The 26,351-nt window shown below is 47.6% G+C and overlaps 2 protein-coding genes across 2 annotated transcripts; one reads left to right on the top strand and one right to left on the bottom strand.

Moving 5' to 3' along the window:
- The first annotated feature begins 16,750 nt into the window (after positions 1-16,750).
- LOC136528641 (GDSL esterase/lipase At5g45910-like) lies at positions 16,751-19,420 on the top strand. Its single transcript, XM_066521597.1, has 4 exons — positions 16,751-17,104; positions 17,256-17,465; positions 17,621-18,043; positions 19,021-19,420. The coding sequence occupies exons 1-4, from the start codon at positions 16,843-16,845 to the stop codon at positions 19,236-19,238; spliced, it is 1,113 nt and encodes a 370-aa protein (XP_066377694.1). The 5' UTR covers positions 16,751-16,842; the 3' UTR covers positions 19,239-19,420.
- A 677-nt stretch (positions 19,421-20,097) lies between these two features.
- On the bottom strand, positions 20,098-26,284 carry LOC136528642 (probable beta-1,3-galactosyltransferase 14). Its single transcript, XM_066521598.1, has 7 exons — positions 25,818-26,284; positions 24,649-24,801; positions 24,490-24,572; positions 24,316-24,415; positions 21,862-21,975; positions 20,983-21,125; positions 20,098-20,634 (listed from the first exon to the last, which is right to left on the bottom strand). Exons 1-7 carry the CDS (start codon positions 26,216-26,218, stop codon positions 20,534-20,536), a joined length of 1,095 nt encoding a protein of 364 aa, XP_066377695.1. The 5' UTR covers positions 26,219-26,284; the 3' UTR covers positions 20,098-20,533.
- Between the last annotated feature and the right edge of the window lie 67 nt (positions 26,285-26,351).

The following is a 26,351-nucleotide window of genomic DNA, read 5'->3' as shown; positions in this document are numbered from 1 at the left end:
ATTGGAACAGGGAAGTGGATGAGCTTCATTGGATGACTGATGGGCGACATTATCGCATTGATTTTGTCACCTTCTGTTGAATTCTTGGTTTTGGACACATCCACAGGGCATATGAGAGGATACATAATGAGCGTCGTTTTGAGCCAATGGAAGTAAGCTTCATGTGGGAGGATCAAAATCTTGCAGTTCCTGATTGGTCAAGAACAAAGCTCAAGAGTTTTTATTACATCATGAACAATCTCTTTAGGGTCACTCTCAACCCTAAAGACAATGCAACAGATTTGAATGGCTATATCACTAATGTGTTGTCTAGGTTTCCTAACAGTGAGAAATTTAATGTTCCAAGGTTTATTTGGGTTGAGCTTGCATATGCCATGGATGATGGGAGGAGATCTTTGCCCTATGCTCCTTACCTCATGTTTATTATTGAGAGAGTGACTAGCATGTGGTTCCCTAAGGATTGTGAGCATAATGTTTATAAGATCAAAAAGACCCATGGTGGTTTAGGGGGACTTGGCTCAGCTACTCAGCACACTGGTTTTGGAGGACTTAGAGATAGTGGGGCAGCAGGTGTTCATCCCTCTGGAGCTAAACACAGAGATATTCCTGAGCCGTCTAGGGCTAGGGAATAAAAGAAGAAGTCAAAGTGGGGAAAGATGAGTGCATGGATGAAAGCAATTTTTGCTCAGTGTACATATGCCTCACAGACTGTTTATGAGGATTGAATGGAGAACAAAGAAGCAGTGAGGCATGCTAGGGAGATGGCAGGGCTGTCACCACTTCCGCCAGTGCAGCCACCACCTCAGTTTCCTAATTTGCCTCGCCTTTCTTCTTCTAATGAGGAGCAGGATCAGGTAGATGAGCACCATGATGAGCAGCCAGAAGATCAGCAGTATGGGCACTCATATGAGCCATTCAGTCAGTACTATGGGTACCCATAGGGGCAGCATTTTGAGGAGCCCCCAAGGCAGGAGGACCTTGGTGTAGGGATTCACCCTACAGAGGCTGATCCATAGGTTCAGGCAACTTTGCTTCACACTTATTCCAGGAGACCGTGTCCTTTGACGAATCAGCTAGGGCCTTCTACATCAGCTAGGGCAGTACCTCCGCAATGTTCAGCATGCTTCACTTCGCACACCCACGTCGCCGGACGTGCCCGCATCGACTCCGACAATGATGAGTGATCTCTCTTCTTTTTCCTCTCTTTTTGGTACTTGATGCCAAAGGGGGAGAAAATTAGAGGGGTCAATAGTTTTTCGACGTCATATGATTCTTCGCAGCTACGCTTATGTTCAGATCCGATGAGAGTAGTTGTCAGGTTGTGAGTTTGAGAGTCGCTCAAAACTCTATTTTATGAAATTATGCTACTTTGTGACTTTATTTGCTTCGGATATGGACATGTATTCATGGTTACTATTTTAGCTCGTCATATTCTAAGATTAAATTGTATTATTTATATATGATCTGCTGTAGAAATCTGTTTGTTATCTGACTGACATAGTCAGGGCGGCAGTGCTGCCCTATTGGGCCGGTAGTGCCGCCCTCTGCTGTATCAGCCAGAATCTTGTGTGCTTGAACTGATATAACCTGTCATATACATCTTGTTTATTCCTGTGACACTTTATTCAACACCCCACAGCAAGCATGGATGTAGGGGGAGGCTCCCATCACACCTAAAATGTGAATCATGGCCTTTTTAGGCCAGTTTGAGAATTCAAATCTCTATTCACAGATTTAGGGGGAGGCTCCTACATCTATGATTCGAAAATCTCAGTTTAGATTTAATATCATATGTAAGCCCTAATTGGGTTGTCATCAATTACCAAAAAGGGGGAGATTGTAAGTGCAATCAAGCCCTATTGTGGGTTTTGGCATTGATGACCACTAAATTAGAGGACTAATGATGTTTATCGAGATGACAAGCAGGGAATCAAAGAATGAGGATGATGTACAGGTTACAAATGTCCTAATTATGAAAGATGGCTAGACCTAGCTCAAAAGAGGTTTAAATTCATTTATGTTTTGAATTTGAGTTTAGGGAAAGCCGTTCTATTAAGAGGGATTTTAGGACAGTTGGTCAACTGTTGAACTAGATGTTCAAATTCACAGATCTACATCATCTCATCTAGTCAAAATAGCCAACCAAATTTTAGATCATGTTACTTGTTTTGGCTAGGGCGGCAGTGCTGCCCTGTTAAGAGCGGCAGTGCCGCCCTTAACCGACCGTTGGACTCGGGGGGGTATTTATACCCCTCAGGCCCAGCCCACAATGGTCATCTTCCTCACTGAGTCACTCTGCTCGAAAACAGATAGAACCAAAGCTCATCCCTCTCCTCCATTGTTGCTCCTCCACCCCTCAAGCAAATCCTTGATTCCAACCATCAAAACTTGAGAGAAAAGGCAGCAAAACTCGATTGGAGAGTAGATCCACTGATTTCCAAAGTCTAAGAGCATCTGGTTCACGTTTGGCCAGCGGTTCTAGGGTTTATTACTCTTGGAGCTTGCTCCTAGCCGGCTAGGCGTCGCCCTTGCGCTTGCCAACTTGTGTGGCAGCCTTGGGAGGTTTGTAACCTCATTCGAAAGCTAAGAAATCACCCCTCACTTCAAGAGTTCACTCTCTTGATTTGAGAACGAGGGTAAGGCAAGCCTTTGTGGCAAGCTCAAGCCTTTTGTGACTTCCTCAACAACGTGGACTTAGGCAAACCTTAGTGGTGAGCTGAACTATAGGATAAATCTTGTGTCTTGCATGCTTCATCTTGATTATACTTGCTGTTTACTTTGTTGCTAGCTGTTGTTAGGGTTTAGTTGCTCGATTTACATTTGTATGAAGTTTTTGTGGTACCTAGTCTTTGAACTGGATCTTGAAGTTATATTGCAGGATTAAGCAGCTAGTGGGGTCAGGTTCATATCTGTTAAATCTCAACTGTGTTAGATTAATTTCTGCAGAGCGGTAGTGCCGCCCTGTAAGGCCGGTAGTGTCGCCCTCTGTTCTAACAGAGTGTTGAGTTAAATTTTTATAGGCCTATTCACCTCCCCCTCTAGGCCTTCTTTATCTTCCTGAAGATCCTACAGAAGGATCTCATTAAACTTGTCATCAAGAACGGCACGAAGCTTATTCTTAGAAACACAGTCATTGAAATCTATAGGTGTGTCCTTGTTTCCTTGGCCGCTGCCTCCGGCTTTTCCTGACATGGTTAGTAGAAAGGAAAAGACAACACAAATAGTATTATCCCTACCAACTACTTAGGTTGTGGACAAGAAAAAATAAGGCACTCAACTCTCAAGCGTCTTACCACAGTCTTACAAGTGTTCTTACCAAAGCAACAGGCGGTGCAATCGGTCGATGACTGTGATACCATTGTAGCTTGAGTGTAACAGTTGCAAGGCGAATATGTACTTGGTTAGAAGAAAGTGGAGCTTGAACGGGCATAATATAGTAGCAAGGAATAGCAAAATTTACAACTAAATAGCAAAGCTGAATAAGTATCCCAAGTACTTGTCTTAGTTACTGGCCTACTCACGTTCCAAGTACCAGATGTTTCAAGTGATGTGAACAGCAAGAATATGATTAGGAACAAGGTAGAAATCAGCACACGCAAACACAGCTCAAATGACGCTCTCTATGTGCTCCTCTAGATATTGTTCTACTTTTGCCCCTCTCTTTTTTCTCTATTTTTGGGTTGTCGTTGTTTTTTGGGGATTCTTTGACTTTTTATTTTTTTTGATATTTTTTCTTCACTTAGGAGCACAAAAGAAGTAACCACAAAAAATATGAGCTTAAACAAGTGAAAGACGTGGCCTGTGAAATTTTTAGAAGACGTGCTCGAAATCGACAAAGACCTTATGACCACGAAAAGAGGATCTTGTGACCACTTTTTAACCAAAATAAAAATCTCTGGGAATGGACGGATCTGAAATTTTTTTCTGATCGATTTTGATATATGGAACGTTGAAATCCGAGTTCGTATGCGAAAACTAGATCGGTTTTACGAACGCACTCCGAATTAGAGGATAAAACGGGAACAATGCGCGTAAAATTAGTCACGACAGCAAGAATTTGATGGAAACAGTGAAGACAAGTGTAACAAATAAGATGGCGTAGACTAGGATTTGATGAATACAAAGGAAATTCAACAAGACTTGAAGATGTTCATGGATTATGATGAAAAACAAAGGGAAAAACACAAACTGGACTAAAAACGATCTAAAACCAGCAACAAGAACTTGACCTAGGGCACAAACTCAACAACACGAAACAGAGACGAAATTGCACGGCACAATGAGACTATAGGATAGGGAATATATGACGATGTTTTTTTTTTGCTTTTTGTGGATTATAGGAATGCAAAAACAGTAACAATCTAAAGAGAAAAACAAAGTTATACCTAACAGGCAACAAGGTCTTTGATACCACTTGATATAGACTAGACCCGATCTTCTGAAAGGTATGATAGCGTCGATTGGTGAAGACTCGACGTTCACGATCTAGGCTTCGAACCAAGACTGATTCGGACCCCCGCAACTGTTACACCACTGCTCCGTTGGTTATCAACCACGCGAACGCGATTGATCTCGCCGAGAAGGCTTTCCTGCAAGTGAATCGAGAACACAAGCAAGAACGGGATGAACGCAATCTGAAATTGCAAATAAATATGAGGCTTTTGATAACGAGAAAGAGTTCAAGTCTTTATTCGAAAAGACTAATCGCCACAGGCGAACAAGATCGAGAACTAGGGCCCTGGTTCACAGCAAGCGGCCTTGGCGGCGACAGTTGCAGCAAAACGACGTCTGTTTTATGAGAAAATCAAGAAATAAACAAAACCCAAACCCTAAGGAGAGCGACGGCTAGTATTTATAGAGTCTTGGGCGTCACCCCCCTAGACGCGCCCCCTAATGGGCCCAAACACGATACACGGTCCAACGGACCAAAAGACGGTGTCGCGGCACCCTGATAGATTCTGGACGCTGACTTGTTTCGATGATTTCCGTTGATTCCGAAGGACTTTTAACATGAAACCAATTGGGTTGGCTTCCTTATCCAATTAGCTTTCCATCCATATGTGGATCATCGAAAACGGAGTCCAGATACATCCTGGGTGACCAGTTTAAGGCAGACTAGTCCTGGAGCCCGAGCCGGACTCGAATTTGAGTTTGACTGGGCTTCCACCATGAAAAAGATGAATTGGACGCACTTGCTAGACCTCTTCCTCTCCTTGGCTTGTATGCGATGAAGTAGTGATATCCTCGTCACGTTCATCCTTCTTTACCATTTGTCGGCACTGCTGCGGTCTATGTTCTTGTCGTCGTGCGCGGTGCACCCGTTAATTCCTCGCCACGCGGCCGTGTGTCGTATGGACGTGTCGATTCAGAGGAACCCGGCCGGTTGCTAGCTGTGTCATCGTCGTGGTGGTGGTGGTCGTCTGGTCATTCCGCTAGGTAGGATCGTCGGAATTAATGCGGCCGTTCCCTCCGGGCAAATTGGGGATTGCTGGGCCGTCTTCCGTGCTGCTTCGACGACGACCTCGCATCGCATAGGAGTGAGGAGTGGTTAAAACAGGGTTCAGAATTCCCCGGCCCACTCATGTTCCACCTCCCAATTTTTCTGTGCTTGGAAAAAATAGACCGATCGCGGGGATATATCCACGCGTCTACCACGCATGTATCCATCGGTCAATCTAAAGGTGGAAGGACGTGGGAAAGAATGACGAGTAGGAAATGGTTCGTAATGCAAATATACAAGTGAGAAAGAATATACAAAAATGATTAGGATAATTTAGAAATAGTATAAGATTTCTAATGTAAAATCGTCTTCTTTATTTTAGGAGTGAATTATTGAAAACTGTTGGAGATGATCTTTTTAATTTCTTCTAATATTTTTTGGCGAGTTGGTAAACTCTATGATTTTGAGAAGAAATTATTGAGAACTCTTGGAGATGCTCTGATAAGCAACTTAAAATATTGGACTTAACATATAGCTCAAAACCACCTATCAACATATTTTCTAACTACAACCCCAGCCACAGAGAAGTTGCTTGATGCAGTTACTCGTATTCTCATGGGTACCACAAAATAAAATGGTCAAAATCTACAAAACCCCTTCGCCTCCATCAAAATACAGCCTGTTCGGGAGGCCGTATCGTATCGTGGATTATTTACTGCTGGCTGGTTTAATGTGAGAGAAAAACACTATTCCCGGCTGGAAATTTACGATCGTTTACGAGCAAGCGAACAGGCTGATAAGGTGATAAATAGTGCATCTAAAGCACCTCATATGTCTCTCTAGAGTACTTCATATGTCTCCAAATGTCACCTAGTGTCCTTCACTAGCTGACCATCAGTCGGACATGGCCGACAACCACAAACAATTATTGACACATCTAGCGATAAAAGACACTCCTTTGAGCAGTATTGATCTTCTTCCTTTCACCAAGCCCCATGTGCATCATCCCATCTTCTAGTAAATCAATAGGGCATACACTACTGGAAATGCAAATTGGCCTGTCTGTGAAAAGACCAATAGAAAAATAGCATATTGATAGAAAAATACAGACAGGGCTAGCTAAACATAGAAGTTTAATTTTTCTGTGGATTCACCTTCAAAAACAATTTCCTATCGGTAGCCAAGAAAGTTCCTAGTAGCAGAATGGACACAGGACGCAAAAGAATGGCCTCAAGAGAAGTGCCTGCAAGGAGGTCATAGTGTCAATTATATTCATCATTGTTGCCACCTGAGTTAGCCTTTTCACCTTGAGACCTAGGATCTGTTTGGCACAGCTCACAGCTCACAACATAAGTTGTTGTGAGCTGTTTTATTTGTCAAACACTTATTTTCAAAACAGCTTCATGGGTAAAGCTGTCTTTTTCCCCTTCTCACGAAAACATGAGTTGGGATGAAGTTGAAAAAAGTAGCTTATACCAGCTCTCTCCCTTATTTCTCTCTCATCCATGCATGAAGTTGTTGGTGAAGCTGTTTTGCCAAACAATTTTTCCAAAGCAGCTCAGCTTCACCTAGAAAGTTGCTCATGAAATTGTTAAAAAAAACAGCTTTACTAGTAAAGCTGAGCTGTGCCAAACGGAGCCCTAGTTGAGAAAGGCACTTTGGCAATGCCTCGAGAGATTTAAGTGTCACCCAAGGGCGCCACCATAACCAGCACCAGCATTAAGCCGAGCAAGGATCTCCTTTGATCCGTCCACTTAGATTGTAACCACCATACATCGGGGCTACTAGGCACAATTACAATGTATATGACCGCCACCCTCAATAGAGAGGAACAGGCCGATGATGAGTGTAGATCAAAGCTAAATCTTTGTCATGGATTCGCCTACCATGGAAAGGGCCAGTTGTCGCCAAAGTAGAGAAGCCAGATGCCATGAGTAGATCAACTCGCTATATGTCGTGTCCAATCAAACTCGACGATCATGAGAACAAATCAGATTGCCACGATGACAAGGGCTAGCTACTCCTAATTAGATTTTGCCAATCACGACGGTCGATGCCAAAGAATCAGCTCACCATGACATGCTTAGTCTCACCATTGACGTCTCCTCCACCACCAACGTCTTCTACACCACCATCAAGATATCGAGTGTGGGATAAGGAGGATGATGGAAGACGAGACTACACCAGATTTGGAGAGTAGGTGGGTCCCCAGTCCCCACTCCTTGCCACCGGCAAGGTTGCTAGAACGGAGGGAAAGAGGTTGCAACAATAAAAAAAAACACCCTATTACAAAAATCACAACTTTTTTTAAAAAAAAATATCTATAAAACATGCTTGGTGGTGTGTCATATATAGGTTAACCATAATTAAATCTAATTGATTAATTATGTATCAAGACCTAGATCCTTGCATAGCATTGCATATTTATATTTATAAATTTATACCCTACTCGAGTTGCTTCTTGCTTATGGATTCCTTGAATTATTTCACCTAGAAATATTTCCCCAAAACTACAACCGTATGTGTAAAAGTATGTGTGTACATGTATAGAATATTAGAAATGGAATGGAGAGGCGTAAGAAGGGAGAAGGAAGGAAAGAGAAGGGGGGTTAAAAGCCCAGCGGCCCAGTGAATCTGAGCTGAGCTGGCCCAGTGACCAAGTGTGGTCGGAGGGAAAGAGGTTGTAACAATCCAAAAAAAACACCCTATTACAAAAATCACAACTTTTAAAAAAAATCTATAAAACATGCTTGGTGGTGTCATATATAGGTTAACCATAATTAAATCTAATTTATTAATTATGGATCAAGACCTAGATCCTTGCATAGCATTGCATATTTATATTTATAAATTTATACCCTACTCGAGTCGCTTCTTGCTTATGGATTCCTTGAATTATTTCACCTAGAAATATTTCTCCAAAACTACAACCGGTATGTGTAAAAGTATGTGTGTACATGTATAGAATATTAGAAATGGAATGGAGAGGCGTAAGAAGGGAGAAGGAAGGAAAGAGAAGGGGGGTTAAAATCCCAGCGGCCCAGTGAATCTGAGCTGAGCTGGCCCAGTGACCAAGTGCGCTCGGTGGACTTGGACTTGCTTCGTAGCTGTGCCTGCGCTAAGCTATACGAAAATAATGGAACTCAACTTTTTTTTTTCATCCACTCAGAGTGACAGAATGTGTGGATTTATTTGAGTTCTCGTCACCCTTTTATAATTTCGAGTGTGACATGCAACGACAACGACGGGACGGAAGCTATAGGAATCAGAATAATTCGTTGGATCGGAACCAACTTTATTTGGCTTCCCCTGCTGCCAACAACCAGAATGATTTGTCTGCCAAAGGACCAATCACTACCCCTGCCATTTTTTTTTGGTGACGGCCATAACCGTCAGGGAAACGGTGAAAACCGTCAGGGAAGACTATCCGTGACGGTACCCATCAAGGTTGAGCCTTCAGGGATAGACTGACAGGGAAAGTGGACCTTCCCTGGCGGAAAACTGTCAGTAACTATTCCCTGACGGCTTAAACCGTCAGTAAAGACCTAGCCTGACGGTTTCCGGACACCGTCAGAAGCTATTTCCTGTCGGGTATGAAACCGGCAGGGATGCTTCCCACTTTTCGTGTCGGTTACTTTGAGCAATTAAAATTACTGTTAACAGCAACTAATTTAACCACTCAATGCAACAATATTATATAGCAAGTCATTCAACCATTCATCCATACTCAAGTAATATAAATATTACAGATGGTCTTAAAACATCGTTCAAGTTGATCATAACAAATACAACTCAATCCAAAGCTAAATTATAGTTACTGCTGGCTAGTTAGCCTTCTAGTTAGGTACCTGACAACTAGCACAATTTGATGTACAGTTCCTAGTTAGGTACCTAACAGCCATAGGTTCAAATGGCAATTTCCTAACAGACGCCTATGAAGGAAATATCTAGCTCCCAACACAACTTGCTGCTGCATAAACACACGTGCCTTCAATACGCAATCTGGCACCTATTGCTTCAAGATGACATGCCTTGACCCTTCAGGAGGCCATCTGTTGGTAGCTAGTAATCTGTTGGTACCACAATGCAGCTTTGATGGCAATATGTAGCTGTTTCTGCACAAGCATGCATAGGGTGCATAGACAATATGTAGCTGCTACTTCACAACTAGCAGTCTAGCACACATGCCTTGAGTAGCAGAAATGCAGAATCCACATTTGTTGCGCGACGACCAAAATACCTCTGTGCACATCACATGCCCTTCCAACTTGCTAGTAGTAGCCATAACCTGTAGTTCGATGAAGAAAAGACTACGGCCCACAAAATATTTTCTGCCATCACACAAATCAGGCCATCCCAGTTGTCCAGGTTAGCTAAAGCATGAGATGATCCATCTATAGCCCCTCCCTGGTTGTTGCCATAACCTGTAGTCCGATGAGCAAAAGACTACAGCTCCACAAAATACTTCCTGCCATCTCACAAATCAATGGCCATCACTGTTGTCCAGGGATTGAGAAGGCATGATCCAAAAACTCTTTTGTTTTGTCAATCCATTCATTTGATAGCCTACCACGCTTCCAACCACTATACATCCACCCACGATCTGTCATATCTTATCTGCCAACTTAAGTCAAAAAATAGGAGCTAACCAGTAGCTAGTAGAGTCACAGTAGTTGTCCAAGACTTCGAGGCCAGCTCACAGACAGAACCAAATAAAAACAGCAACAAGCAACCAGATCAAAGTGAGGAACCTGTTACCAATTCAGACATAACACAAATTACTTCAGTCAAACAAAATAAAAATTCATATACAGCTAGTAATAGAACATTAAAAGACATAATAACAAATTTCTATCCAGCTAGTACACCATAACTAGTGAATCACAATGCAAAAATAGAGCAGCAAAAGCAAAATTAGTCACTGAAATTTGTGTTATATCTAAATTTGCGCAAAATATAGCATATCACAACGGCTAGCAACCAAATAGCAACTAATTCACCACAGCAAGGCTATCACAAATGAAGAACATATATGCTAGATAATAATTCATGTAGGGAGAAAGGAAACCAGGAAGGAGAGACAAGGTGTGGTCTGACCTTGCTGTTCGACAGTGACAGGAGAGTTCTTCCAGATGAAGGTGCCAAATCTAAGTTGGTAGTCCAGGTTGCTCCCGCTAGACGTCTGCTGCTGCAAGAACAAATAAGCCCTGAAGCGAGCAGACGAAATGGGAGGCAAGATCAAGTCAGATGAGAGCTCAATCAGCAAGGGCGGAAGCAACTTAATTACAAGATGTAAAATTAATTTTCAATCTAAATAGGGAAAATCGAAGGAGGAAGAAATCGAAATCAAAATCGACACAGCACCTTTGTGGTGTTGGAGGGATCTGCTGCCTGAGGCCCACGGCGTGTGGTCGCGCTACTGGTTGAGGCGGACGGCGTGGTGGATGGGGCGGCGGCGGTGGCACTGCTGGTTGCTCAGTGCGGCGGGGTTGCTAGCCACTGGGCAGCAATGTCATGCGGCGCAGGTCGCTAGGGCGGCGGCGGTCGCTGGAGGCTTAGGCGGCACATGGCGCAGGTGGCTGGGCGGGCACATGGTTGGGCGGCGGCGCACGGCGCAGGTGGCTGGGCGGCGGTGCTGGAGACCGGCGGCGGCGCATGTGGTTGCATGAGGAGAGAGAGGATTTGGGGGAAGAATAGAAGTAAGGTCACGCCGTCGCGGGAGCGAAGCTGAGGGTCACGGGCGTCGGACGCGAGGTGAAATAATTTCGCTGCATGCGTCTCTCTCTGTTTGGTGGGCCAGACGAGTTCGTAGCAGCGCGCCAACCCAAATTCTGCGCACGAAAGGCACCGGCCAGGAAGCGCGCGCGAGTCCATTTGTTGCCTGCGAAAAGCACCAGAGCATCTGCGTGACGGTGCCCCACCGACGGGAGATACCTCTCTAGACGGTTTCGCTGCCACGCCAGGGATACTTCAATGCTGCTGACGGAGGACGCGGGGCCGAGGGGAAAGGGCTGGACCGACGGGAGAAAACGCAGCTGGGGTAGTGAATTGCCATGGCAAATAAAGAGGCGCACCCGGAGAACTTGCAACGGAAAGATTTATATAGCTAGCACTATGTATTATCGAGCTGCAGCCTGCAGCTGCATGTTGATCCAGCTAGCTTGCCTCTCTGTTAGGTATTCGGACACGTAGGTGAGGCTGACACCTATATGAAACAGATCCTAGCCTTTAATTCCTTTCTTCTTTATTTTATTTTATTATGATCCATCACTCTAACTTGCTTTTAATCAAGAGCGCGTTAAGTTGTTGCATAGGTTTACTTTCTCAACTTAGAAAAGCAACTCCACATGCATCATCGCCCCGGCTTTATTAATTAATGTAGCCAAAAGGTTTTGTTGTGACGTTGGATATACGTACGACGGGGATCGAAATTGCTCTCTCGATCGGCTGGACGACGCTCGTGTATTTTCGATTTTCATTAAGATAAGGCTTCTCAGGGTTGTCACTCATTCACTCACTACTCTCCCTCTTGCTGCCAATAGCTTGGAGCTAGCTATAGGCAGTGCGAGTAGCTTGCTAATGGCGCACGCGCGGTGACTCCTTTTCAGTTCATGTTCATTTCGCATTCAGTCAGTGATAGATAGCGATCCCCCCAAATGGTCCCCAAACGAGGGAAACTACAGCGTGGTATGTAGAATAAAAAACCATGACCGTTTTGTTGTAATCTTGGAACATTCTAAAACAGGGCCCTGTCGAGCCATGCCTGTCTTATGCTCCGCCGTAGCCACCCTCGAGCGCGCGCGGCCAAAGCAAGGCCGCCCTCCCGATCGCGATGAGCGGAAGAGGTGATTCAACTCGTGGAGAATGTGTGGACATCGTCCGAACTGTCGAGATCATGACAAGTCGAGGATGTATGTGACGCAAGTGGTGTATGCAAAGTTCACTCCGATCCTCGAACGACCGATCGAGCAGAGCTAGCTAGCTAGGTATCTAGCTCGCTAGTCACTCTTTTTGTAGCCATCGATGAGAGCTGGGAGCTAGGTCCGACGGATGGCGACGGAAATACGTACACACACGACGCCACATGGTCCAAGTGTGTTGACCGTACGTTCGTTGAGAGTTGCTGCCTTGTTGGACGATTGTCGATTGACGGATTGAGGACGTACGACTGTGGTTAGCAGCAGCACCGAGATCGATCAGCAATCGTCGTCGGTCGTCAATCAATTATTCAAAACCATATACATGGACCCTCCATCGCCGCTCCTTTTCTGTTTCCCGACTAGGTCTCTCGTGCCAAAGCGCAAAGCGGGCACGAAAGTGAGCTAGAGATCGGAACGGCATCTGGGCTAGTGCCGCCGGCCCTTTCCACACCGTGCGACGCACAAGTACGTAGTACACAGCGCAGGTCGACGAAGAGAAAGCTGGCTGGCGCACGGGTGCAGCACGCATTCTCACGCACTACAGGTCGCCAGAGAGAGCCGTGTAGCAGGTAGAGCGATGATCGAGCAAGTTGCAGGAGAAGAAGGATCCGGTTCCACCACCCATCCCGATCGGCTCGGCATCTTCTCGCGTTTCCCGTTGCATGGATGCATGCACGCAAGACTTGACAGCACAGGCCAACCACCACTCGAATGATACGCAAGCTAAGACGGCCATCGAGATATGTAGGCCGACCGCGAGGCGGCAGCGGCCGGGCGCGCACACAACACAGCAGCATGCGAGTAGGAGCTAGGAGTATTTAACAAGACCAACAGCTACGTGCACCAAACAACCTCCTCTCTGATCATGATCAATCAGCCACGTACGTCGTCGTCTGGCGGAGGTTATTAGGCCGCTGATGGCCCTGGAGGGACCCGTAACGACGTAGTGGCTTCCCATGCATAAAGCATAATGCATTCCACCACGTAGCCGATCCGAGCCGGGCGCTCTCCCGTCGCCACCCCAATCATGCGTGCGCGCGCCGGGCCATCGAGGTGGCGAGCTAGCTAGTGTGCCAGTGCCAGTCCGCGTCGATCGCCCGCCTTGCCTTGTGGATATTCCCAATAGGCTGGCCGCGGGCGCGCGCGGTAGAGAATAATGATCGGCGCGGCGCGGGCTGGGTGCGGTGGCGTCGTCGGCGTCGGCGTCGCGTTCGAAAGCAACGCCGGGCCGAACGGGAGCGTGCGCAGCGGTGCCGCTTGCGCTGCCGCCGCCTGCTGATCTGGCTGCTGCTATGTCTAGCCAGACCAGATGCATGCCCAGCTAGCCCAGCCGTGTGCCACTGGCTGCCGCCGCCGGCGGCGGATCGGATGCTAGCTAGCTTGATCCGTCGTGACTCCTCAGAGCGCGAGCGAGAGCGAGAGTGGTGGTGGACGCTGCTGCTGGGTGACAGGAACAGGGTGTGGAGTGGACGTGTGGTGTGGCGATGCCGCCACGCGGGCTTGGGTGGTGCGTGTCGCCGTCTCACACAGCTAGATGGCTTGCGACTTGTGATGACTTGGGTGCGCTGGCCGTCTCTCTCGCCCCGTTGTTGCCGCAGTGCCGCTGTCATCGTCTCCATCGGCTAATAACCGGCCCGGGATCATCAAGTTTTGCGGCCTTTTCGTCCGGCCGGCCAAAGTCGAGCGTCTTTCCACGGAGTTTACTACGAGGGAAGACGATGATGGTGGCGTTAGGATTAGTGGATCGATCACAGTGCAATGATTGATGTGATCGATGAGGGCAGTAGTGGAAACTACTAGCTAGGCTAGGATATGCCACTATGCTAGGATAGGTTCGTTTTCGCGGCAATGCTAGTATTAAGCACTTGATGATCTCCTTGCATGGGCCAAGCACTTTGGGCAGCGATTTGGCGCCGGATAACATGCATGGCCAAGCAAAAGTTAGTTATTTGTCTGCGTCCATTCCAGCTGGAGCTAACACACACTGCACAGTGCACAGTGCGAGTTCGTTACGGATGTTGGTGTGCTGGTAGTGGTAGATAGTGGCGAAGTTGCACGGGGGACTTCTCTTTATTCGACTGAGACAGAAAGCCTAATGCATATGGCTTCTGTTTAGTATCACCTTGTTAAAGTGTAATCACTGTGTTGCAAATAAATAGGCCCTAGTATATATTGTGGTGCTGCTAGCCATGCCCAAGTGGGTCTGGGTTGGGCCTGTTGTGTTCCATCGCTTTTCTCAGCTTTGGGAGCACAGACACAAAGCGTGCAGCGTATGCTAGTGCACCCTTGCTGTGTTGCAGATGATTCCTACACATGCTTGAATCAAAGCAGAGACACATTGGCAGGTTTGAGTTTAATGGTGTTGATCTTGGCCGTCCAGCAGGGCCCCCCTATCCCTCTCCTCCTCCATCATCATCATTCCATCGGTTAAGTTGTTTTGTGCTGATGCAGTGTCGGCACCGACCGGCACGACACAATAGTACTCGAGTTTAAGGCAGGTCCAGTGTACCTGTACGTCCACCTCTATATATACCGTCCTGTTCGTTTGGCTTATAAGCCATACTTTTTCAGCCAACGAACAATATTTTTCTCTCACAACAAATCAGCCAACAGTACTTTTAGCCATGGTTTATCAGCCAAACGAACAGGGCATACATCCATAGTGTGCTGCTGCTCTGTTTTGATTTGGAAACACTTGCAAGCATTTAACAAGGCTTAGCACTTAGCGACCATTCATTTGATCGGAAATTTAATGCTATGCATGGCTGGACATGGCTGTGCCGTGCGGTATAGAGAGAACGACAGGACGGGACTGGATTGGCTGAGTACAGCATCACAGCACTGTAGCACTTTGCTAGCTCTCTGGCATTTTCCGCCAATTGTTCATCTGCCGCAAGCGTCTTGCCTCCACCATGGCTCCATTCCATTGGCTAGTTTGGATAAGCACAACGAATGAATGAATGAAAAGGAAAAGAAAGAAACTAAAGATAGATAGATAGATAGAACCGGATAGAAACAAGCTGATCCAGTGTGCAGTAGATTTCAGTTGATTTCGGATGATTGAATAATGTTTTATGAGAGAGAATAAACTGAAAGAGAGCAGATCAGCCGAACACGCTGAAATTGTAGTCTACCGTACGTTCGTGTCTACCCACCGGGTCTCCGGAGGCAGAAAAACGGCGCAGGTGGAAGAGCGCGCACACACACTCCCCATTTTCAGAAACGAACACAACATTCTCGTGTCAGTTTCGTGGAACCGGCGCGGAATCACGCAAGGGATAGATAAAGAACAGCAGCAAGCATCGGTCGCAGACATCTATAGTACCATAAGCAGACGCAACTTGCTCATGTACGCGACACCACTACACCCAAAGTAGTAGTAGGTGCCGGTACCCTTTACAGGCGCAAAGAAAGTCACAAGGCGAGGTGGTGAAAAGTGAGGGCCAAGGAAGTAGACGACGAGTGCCGGTCACTCACGTCTGCCTCCAATTCTAGACCCCTATCGTGCCCTGAGAGACTGGAAACTGAAAGTAACCTACTACCAACCCAAAGTCGCGCGCGGCCGGCCAAGTTTTCAGAGAAAAAAGAAGAGGGGGGAGCAGAGCAAAGCCACCCGGGCACGGGACTGGGGCGCAGCCACGCACCGGTTAATCCTCGATTACCCGGCTGGAAAACGCCCGTGTCTCGCCATCGTTCGCCTGGGACCCGCGCCTGATTGGCCCTCCTCATCATTGCCCACCCGAAAGGCGCTTTAGAAAGCTCCCCGCGAAAAAATCACATGAAATAGGCAGTACTTTTTTTTTTAAGTCAACAAACAGTATTTTTCTCTCACTACAAATCAATCAACGGTATTTTCAGCCATAGCAGCCAAGCGAACAGGGCGTATCGCCGGTGGATCGCAAAGCGGTGGAGGAAAAGGGCAGCCACAGCGCACGAAATGTGCTGCTCATCCTCGCCGGAGGCCGGAGCGCGTGCCGGGGCTAAGTAACCACCGGAACGGACCCGTGTCGGGCGCCAGGTCCGTCGCGCTCGTTCGCTTATACTATTATTAAATTATTAAATCAAATGATGACATGTGATTAGCCCAGGTTGACAGAGCGCTAGCGGGGACGGTGGAGATGGTGTTGTAACGGGCGGATCACGTCCGGCGCGTGATCTGAACCGTCCGATGCCGATCGGGTGAGTGACCGAGTCCTGTGCCGTGGGACCCGGCTCTGCAGTCTGCACGGGACAGTGGTCGCCGGATACCGCCGGCGCAAAAGGTGAGGGCGCTGGTACATGCAGACACACCTGTATCTGCGCCAGGCAGACAGGCGAGACGCAAAAGTTTTGTTGGCGAAAGGCGCCGCGCCGCGGAGGCGTCACGAGGGCGACGCTATAAAAAGCTGCCCCAGGCCAACCGTCTCGTTCAAGCGCTCTGCTCGACTGCTCTGCTCTGCCGGTCTTCCCATTGCGTAGCGTAGCGCCGTAGGGTGAGGTGAGATGAGGAGCGGCAGGCGGATGGCGGCCAGCGCGCCTGCGGCGGCGGTGGTGGCGCTGGTGTGGTCGTCGCTGGCGCTCGCCGCAGCGGCGCAGAAGTACAATGCCATCTTCAACTTCGGCGACTCCATCACCGACACCGGGAACCTCTGCACCAACGGGAGGCCGTCGTCGATCACCTTCACGCAGCCGCCCTACGGCGAGACCTACTTCGGCACGCCGACGTGCCGCTGCTGCGACGGCCGCGTCATCCCGGACTTCCTCAGTACGACACGCCTGCTCGGCTGCCCCCTCGCTAATTAATTTCCCTCTGGCTCGATCGATCTCTTTCTCTCGCCTGGCTCCACTGTGCTGTGGGCCTGTCTGCGGGCTGTGGATGCTGATGTACGGTGGGTGGGTCCGCTCCCACGCTGCAGGCTCCAAGTTCGGGCTGCCGTTCCTGCCGCCGTCCAAGTCGACGACGGCCGACTTCAAGAAGGGCGCCAACATGGCCATCACCGGCGCCACGGCCATGGACGCGCCCTTCTTCAGCTCCCTCGGGCTCTCCGACAAGATCTGGAACAACGGGCCCATCAGCTTCCAGCTGCAGTGGTTCCAGCAGGTCTCCTCCGCCGTCTGCGGGAGCGGTGAGTACGCGCAGCCCATGCGTGCCAGGCCATGAACGACTTAACTCCTGAATGAATGAAATAAAGCCTGTCGATCTGTCATTTCTCTGCTCCCTTCCCTGGGTCTGTCTCTGACGATCGATCAATTGGCCATCACTGTCGTGGATCGAGCGCAGACTGCAAGAGCTACATGGGCAACTCCCTGTTCGTGTTCGGCGAGTTCGGCGGCAACGACTACAACGCGATGCTGTTCGGCAACTACAACGCGGACCAGGCCAGCACGTACACGCCGCAGATCGTGAGCACCATCGCCAACGGCGTGGAGAAGCTGATCGCGATGGGCGCCACGGACATCGTGGTGCCGGGCGTGCTCCCCATCGGCTGCTTCCCCATCTACCTCACCATCTACGGCACCTCCAACAGCGGCGACTACGACAGCCTCGGCTGCCTCAAGAAGTTCAACGACCTGTCCACGAACCACAACAACCAGCTACAGAGCCAGATCTCCAGCCTCCAGGCCAAGTACAAGTCGGCGCGCATCATGTACGCCGACTTCTACTCCGCCGTCTACGACATGGTCAAGAACCCCGGCAGCTACGGTACGTATATACATGCTCCTGTCATGCTCCCTCCTCCTCGTACTCGTCGTTGACGTCCTCGTCGTCCTCGACCTCGTGACCGCCCTGCCGACCGCCGGACGCACGCACATGTGGTCGGATAGGGGAGGGGACGGGACGGGACTACGGGAGTCAAGTGGTGACGAAACACGCTAGCAGTAAACGTACGTCGAGCATCCGTGACGACTGCCGGCTTGGCGGGTACTGCCCGGCGCAGGCCAGCTTTCAAACAGCGCGCTTGGCGCTTCCGGCGGCTCCCCGTGGCCCCGTCCGTCGCAGAGCGCCTCTTCAATGCGCCGTCCTGGCAGTCAGTCACCTCACCTACGCGTTTTGGCGTGCAAGCGCGTGAGAGGCCCCCGCCCGGCCGCCCGTTCGAGTAGCAATAGGAATAGGATAGGAATCCCGTCACGTGTGTAAAACCCCGTGAACTACGAAGGCATGTCGCGCCCGCAGCATGCATGTCTATCCATGTGCAGCACGACATGGTTCAGGCGGGCCTGCACTGCAGCGGCGAGACGGACGACATGCCCGTTGCTCGTGCGCTGCGGAAGCGTGGGCGTGTCGTGCGGCGGCGAATAGAAAAATGGCCAGGGCCGCGCTCGTGACGGCTGCCTGCGCGGACGCACCGGCTCGGCGTCGCGGTCGTGAGACGAGAACCTAAGCCGCCTGTGCGCGCATGTTCCCGAACTTGCCGAGACCGAGACCGGCCATGTTGCCCCCACCCAACACATGCGAATTGAACGCCGGCCGGGGCCGGGCACACTGCTCCTGCACGTTGCGCGAACGCCCACGCCCGCCGGAGCGCCGACGAGCCTTGGTAGTTCGTACGCTACGCGCCCGACGCTGGCGATGCGGCGAACAGGAGCAAGAAAACAAGACGCGGGGCTGCTGCCCGTGTGGTCTCCGTCTGCGTCTCACTCGGTTTTCTCTTTGCCCTCCTCTTGCTGCACTGCTTGCAGGGTTCAGCACGGTGTTCCAGACGTGCTGCGGGTCGGGCGGCGGCAAGTACAACTACCAGAACAGCGCGCGGTGCGGCATGTCGGGCGCCTCCGCGTGCTCCAACCCGGCGGCGCACCTCAGCTGGGACGGCATCCACCTCACCGAGGCCGCCTACAAGCAGATCACCGACGGCTGGCTCAACGGGCCCTACTGCCGCCCGGCCATCCTCCACAGCTAAGCTAAGCCCCGATCCTCAGGCAGGGGCAGCAGAGCGAGGGGGACCGATTAATTATTATTATTTATTTATTGTTGTTATTATTAATATCTGTGTTTATGTTGCCGGGGGAAAAAGTGCCTCGGCAACTGCATGCATGTGTTCCTTGTTCCTCCCTGTTGAAATATTATGTATACTGTTCTTCATTTACAAATCACGAAGGCATGTTCGCTTGAACTTATCAGCTAGAATCTACAGTATTTTTCTCTCACAACAAAACAGTTTCAGCCTTTAATACGAGCCGGGTATAGGTTTTCACGGAACAAAGGAACATTTTACTCTGGTCTGCCTGTGCGTCGCATGTGGTCGGGGCTTTTGAGAGAACTTTTGCAGCAGTCACTCTCCGACGGTAAATCCTGTCTCAGCAGTCAGGCTATCCATGTCACCCGTCAGGGCCCGTGAAGGCCGTGACAGGGGTCTTTGCGCAAAGGCTCCAACGCCGCAACGCACCGTCACGAAGGCATCAGAATGAGAATGCCACCAAAAGGAAACTGCAATACCTCGCTCCAAGTATCTGTTTCGTTTCATGATTCATCCATGTGCCGCTACCCGAGCACAGCTGCACAACAAACCTTTCAGTGCCCAGACAGCGAAAGCTGTCTGACTGATGAATATGAACACTGTTCCTTCCAAATGAAATTAAATGCATCTGAGAAAATTCGTCCAAGATGTTGGTTCAAGTGGCCTGAATTGTTGTGGACTATTCGACTTCACATCAGGAACAGCTAGAGTGACCAATCACTTTGGCTTCGCATTTAAATGTTTATCCAATCTCAGATCCATGCCACACAGCTGGAGAGAAACGCACAACGTTTCTCGCTAGTTATGAATCAGAGGAAGTAGACGACTCAGCGTTTACTCCAACAGGAGAATCTCAGGGAAATATCCCAAATTTCAGTCAGTCACAGCATCAGAAGGTGTACGTATGGTCTATCCGGCTATCAATTGCCAATGCATTCTTTCCTTCTACTTTCTATACAACAAAATTACCTTTTTGCTACGATACAGGATGAATGTTCCAAACATCGATCACGGTTCCATTGCAAAAAGAAGCAATGAAGGCTGCTGTGACAAGAATGCTGAATGAGAATGCCTTTGCTACAGTACTAGGTTATGACGCCAGCCAATATAGGTTCCTTGAGCAGTGCTCCCACAATGATTGCACCTGATGAATCAAATGAATACTCCAAACACATCTACTGAGTGAGGGCAGAGGTCAAGCTATCAGATCCGTAGTTTGTGCTCCAACCAAGAAAACATCAATCCTCAGACTCAGACACCTCAGCTGCCACAGTTGGACCACCTGGGCACTCTTTTCTTTGATGAAGCTCTAGCATTTTTACCTCTGGGTGGCATAGCCCTGTGTCACAGATTTGGACGTTAGCAAGGACCCAGCTTGGTCTTTAATGATTAAACTGTAGACATTTTGAACTGATAAAGGTCTAATAAGAAAGGGTATGAAGATCAGCTTCTATAATTCTCTAGTCTTATAAAAGCATCCCTCAAAATTATTTGTTCATAACACTAGTATCTGTCGAACCTATTTACAGGTTAGTTTAACTAATGCTTACTAATTTTGGTCTTCATATGTACATTTGATAAAAGATTCCAATGTACAATGTGAAAATATGCAGTTAGCCAAGTCATTACAAGGGAGCAAGAAAATGTACAAATGTCAATCTATCTAAGAAATAAGAAAGGAAAAGACCTGAACATTTTGGAATGTCCCAAACAGCAATTGAAGACTCCGTGCAGTCAGGTTCACAAAGGGCATGCGTGTTCTCATGGTTAACGTTCATAGCAAGCATCCACGATCCAATTGTAACATCCTCGTTGCTGAACATTCGGAAACTGGAGAAAACATATGCAGGAATATAGTTAACGGCAAATAAAATTACTCAGTCAGAGGTTTGACAGTGATGTAATAATGCTACAATGTGAGAAACTGAATCTCACAATATCTTCTGGTGTTTCTTAATCTAAATGTCAGTTTCCTTGCTATTCCTGTAGCAGTTCTACCCCATGCTCCAGGGTTTGTGACTTCAATATAGCATTAGCAACCAATGATACTTGTTTGTTGAAATAGTACATCTCCACCAGAGATAGGATTATACTGAAACAGAGAGTATAGCTTAATGCTACAACACAGATTTATACATTATAGATGAAAGAAGCATGACCACATGACATACTGATCACCAGGTACAGGTTCAGTTAAAATCACTCAAATAAATTTGAAGTAACAGAATGTTATCCTGCAGTCTTTCAGCATTAGGAGATCAAAATATTCAATCTTGCGTGAGCGATGTTTTCTCACCACGGTTTGTTTCTCAATTTCACAAAGAGACAATATAACCAAAGATGTTTCAAGTACATTTGGCAAGTAAAGAAAGTAAAGACATTTTATGTGGCAATCATTAATACAGGTATCCCAGTTATACCAGCCAGTACAGTTTCCCAGAAAATAGGACAAACAACCATATTTGCTTAGTACAATTAAGAAACATGTGTATGTAGAAAATAATTGCAAAACAAGGTAAGTTTTGTGTTTCATGATAAGATGTGCAGAACATTCACTGCAACTCACCTGTTGTTTCTCAATGCAACCAAGCTAGCCACCACATCAGCTGATAAAGCATAAATTGGCCCATATGCATGAAGGAAGTATTCCGATCCAAGTAAGAAGGATTGGGGCTCATACCTGCATCTCTCAAAAAAGTAGAATCAATCAACATAAGTAAATATTGTCTAACTGACGAATGCTTACACCTAATAGTTTTGCCATGTGTACAGCTTTAGCAAATTGCACTCAAGGCCCACAAAATTTGCTAGTTTCATCCCTGGATATATAAGTTACCACTATCAGCCTCAAGCTGCAGATTAACATACCAATTCAAATTGATGCCACCCAGGGGGCTTTATTTGCAAATTACAATGCAACTGTCGTGCCCTCAGGCACAACCTAAACACATTCAGTTGCATGTGCGTTTGTTCTCATTCATTTAAATCCTAAGTCATGCAGATTTTATTTGTCTCATAGAGTGCATGTTACCCAAATAGTTCTCTCATATTCGTTGACCATACTACCATAACATCAGCCATGCGGATAATACTTTACATTGCAACCACTAACACTTCAAGATGCTCAGGAAGAGCAATCAGGGGCAGACGAAGTATGTTTCTCATATGGCTAAGACAAAGGATTTGTAACTTGTAAGCATACCAACCCCTCCTACTATAAAATACTTAGCTCCCCTTGGATTTCACTTTTCTAATTGAACCAAACTTTCCTAATTACCTAACTTCTTACCAAATCCTTTTTCCTAATTTACTTGACTCCCAGGATGAGTACAACCCCCATCCAAGTATAAGACTTTCCTCTTGCACCAGAGACCACAGCAATTAGTAATGTTGAAAATCATGTAACCTCAAGTTGCAAGGTTAGATATCCAGAGACATAACCAATCAAATTATAGATTAAGATCCAAGAATACAACTATGGAAATTTAGAGACATGCCCATAAAAAGTTCGCAACTTGCAAGAATGACAATATGCAAGTTTAGGTACCTATTACACATTTACTGCAAAATAATGTTGGTTCCAGCAAGTTTGGCCACTTTGTCTACCTTCAATCAAATCATATTTGGCCGTTCATCCATCTGGCCCATGTGATCATTTTTTTCGTGTTTTATGGTGCGTCTGTATCTGATCTGGTTTTGACTGTGTGTGTGTGGGGGGGGGTGCCGGGCAAATTTTTTAAGGGAGTAAAGCGAGACAAGGTGACTGGTTACCGCTAGGAGACTTAAGCACTAAGGCATAAGGCGTGCCGACACCATACTAGTATGCCAGCCAAGGGATTGTGGGGGAGAACAGCACATCAAAAAGGAAAACGACAAAAGGGGAAAAGGAAAAAATGCAACCAGGCCCACAAATCTAACTGCCTAGACTAAATTCGCAAAAAAGGACAGCAGTCATCTGCTTCGTCACTGCTGGAGGGAGGCAGCCACCACCGCTGGAGTGTGGGCTGGAGGCAACAGTCCCTTTGTGCCTGGAGTGTGGACCAGAGGCAACACTGCGACGGCCCCTGCTACTGCAGCGCGAGGCAGCATCCCCTGCTGCTGGATCGACCAGAGGCGGCCTGGATCAAGGGAGGACGACAACAACTCCTGAGCGGTATCCTGCACTCCAGCACACTTTTCTCTCTGTCTCGCACTTTATTGTCCCCGCTCCCTATCTGTTTGTCTCCTGCCAGTAGTCGCCTGCTGTCCCTCCCCCCCCCCCCCCCCCCCCCCCCCACACACACACACACCTTTTCTTCTCCCGCCCCTGCCAATGACACCTCATATGGCTCCCGCCACAAGTGATTTCCCATGATTCGCATGCCAAAGCGATGATTATGGGACGCCACACCCATACGGCAGACGACATACATATGTAAGGCGAGTCATGGGGCATGGTGTCACTCCTAGATCAGCTCCTACACTCAAGCTTAAGCGACGCCTTAATAACCATGGTGCCTGGGAATGGGCATTTTGCCTATCTCCCATGTATTTTATTCTGTTCTTAATGTCAGTTTGAGAAAAAAAAAGAGAGACATTTTTGTTCCTTAACCACAGAAACGAGACTAAGAAGATGGAAATGTTAGTTTCGGTCTTTAGAATACTTGGAAAAGCTATATCTTGCCAGTGCGTAAAAACATATCATAACACTACTTTGGATGGCAAAATCCACCCTCTTGAATCATAGAACTTCTTGAAGTAAAGGTAGATAGATTAATACAATAAATGAAATGAACATTGTCAGATGTCAAAAAAGTAACGAGTGAAAGCAAAACTATTTCTAACATCCCTTAGGTTGTATTGAAGAAAGAAAGAAGATATATCTACACATCTGGGTCAATTATCACTTCAAGGCTACTTTCCACATAGCTAGCATTATACAGTATACATTTATTTTTCTCAAATAGACAACCATTTTAACTTTTCAATAAAAACAGTAAGTAGTTTGTTAAATCAAACAACACCAAATGACAAAACTAACCATTTCAACTTGGGATCAGTAAAAACAGGCCCCTTCTTCATGCATCCAATGTATGTTTGCGGATGTGACCGCTCTTTAGCCAAAAGCAAGGAAAGTCTATCTGCACAAAGAGTCAAAAGGAAGGATGCCTATTACTCAGACACTAAAAGGAGATCTTGGGCTGTTGTTACTCACCTGGTCTCAAGTAAATGTCATCATCCGCTTTAACATAGAAATCAGAATCATACAATGCATAGGCAGCCTTAAAGAAAGCTAACCTAAAACATAAGACGAAATCAGCATCCTGAATAGAGAGCATAATGATATGTAACTGTAAGTACCTCTATTCCTTACGTTTTGTATGGGAGCCTGCTATACTCCTCCTCGAGATCTAAAAGCACAAAATCATCATATTCTTCAACTTCTCTATTAAGAGTAGCCATCTTGTTCTTTGAATTGCTTTTCCCAATCACGAACCGGAATGCCAGACCAGTAGCTTCCTCTAATCTGCAATGCAGAGAACAAGTAGAACCATTGTAAGGGATATAGAAAGCATCACCAACAGACAGAAAACAATACTATAAAACCAAAGACAGTACTAATCACCAAGCATCATGATCAGAACAATTGGAAAACAAAGTGAAATTAGAGAAAATCCACGTTTCTTTTATCTTACAGCTGGTGTGGTGCTGATTTATCACAGGTAGGTGAGATTTGTCACTGAATGACTGAAATCATTACACGCTCGAAAGATCAGACATAACAACTATACCTCAAGATTCAAACTAATGAATTGCCAATGGAAGTGAGAACAAGTACGAACCAGTTCATGTGGAAGGACAGCATAGTCCATATCTGGAGAGCACTAAGCACTAGGGGGGCGTTGATGCAGTGCCTGCCTGCCTGGTGCCTAATCATAGCTAAGAAATAGACTACGCGCGCAAGCGGTAATTAAGGGCAAGTTGGAAGAGTGGCACCTATAGTGTAAGTGGCCGCTGTTTGGAAGTACCACTAAAACAATGCATATTTTAGCAAAATCATCAGATTCCATCACAAACAAAGAACATCATTGAATAAGCAGATATTTCAGAAATGCAGTTAAGGAGCAAATGATAGCATATAGTGATGTCTAAATTGCCAAATGTTTTATCCACATTGACCAATACAGTAATTCATTTACAGGTAGATCATCAGTAATTTTGGTGATGTGATCTGAGAACTAATTGGCAGTAGCAGAATATTTAGTGGATCACAGTTACGTCTAGATATAAGAAATATCGAAAATGGAAACTACCAAACAACTCTCCTATAATCAGTTTGCAACCAGTCTCACCATATTATATATTACTAATTTACTATAAACTAAGGGCAGCAAATAAGGCTACCAAATATCGAAAATGGCAAACTACCAAATAAGGCTAGCAGAAACAAAATACATCAACAGTCCGAACTCTAAAAGTCCAGTTAGATCTCGACCGGCAGAAGCGAAAACGAACTAGCAAGCCGTGATACCAGCGACTGACCGAAGTAGACCCTGGCGATCCGCGGGGAGCCACGTCCGGCGCAGCGCGCGGCGGCGGCCGATGGAGCCGAACCCGGTGAAGATCCCGACGAAGGCCATGACCTTGTGGCGGCCGCGCGATCCGGTGGCGAGCGAGGCCGGGAGCTCCGCGGAGCCCGCGGCGGAGCCATCCCCCGGGCGGCGGTCCCACGCGACGGAGACGGAGAGCGGGCGCGAGGAGTCGGGGCAGCGGCTGTGAGCGACGGACGGGGAGCGCGAGAGCGTGAGCGCGGCGGCGAGGAAGCCGGCGAGGCCGAAGAGGAGGCAGGCCGCGGAGAAGGCCGGCGTGGAGAGCAGCCGTAGCAGCGCCCCACCGCGGCGCGAGGCGGAGGAGGCGAAGAAGACCTTGGGCGAGCCCGTCATGGCGGCAGGCTGGCGGGCGGGTGGGCCGGCCGGCCGGTCCTCCTGCAGTCCTGCGCGCGCTGCCGGCACGACGGGTGGGCGGATCGGACGGAGCTCGGGAGGGAGCGGAGTGGTCTGAGGCCACGGCCGTTTG

Source organism: Miscanthus floridulus, chromosome 19 (genome assembly GCF_019320115.1).
Source record: "Miscanthus floridulus cultivar M001 chromosome 19, ASM1932011v1, whole genome shotgun sequence".
NCBI lineage: Eukaryota > Viridiplantae > Streptophyta > Magnoliopsida > Poales > Poaceae > Miscanthus > Miscanthus floridulus.
Note: the sequence above shows the minus strand (reverse complement) of the source record. Positions and strands in the feature narration are given on the sequence as shown.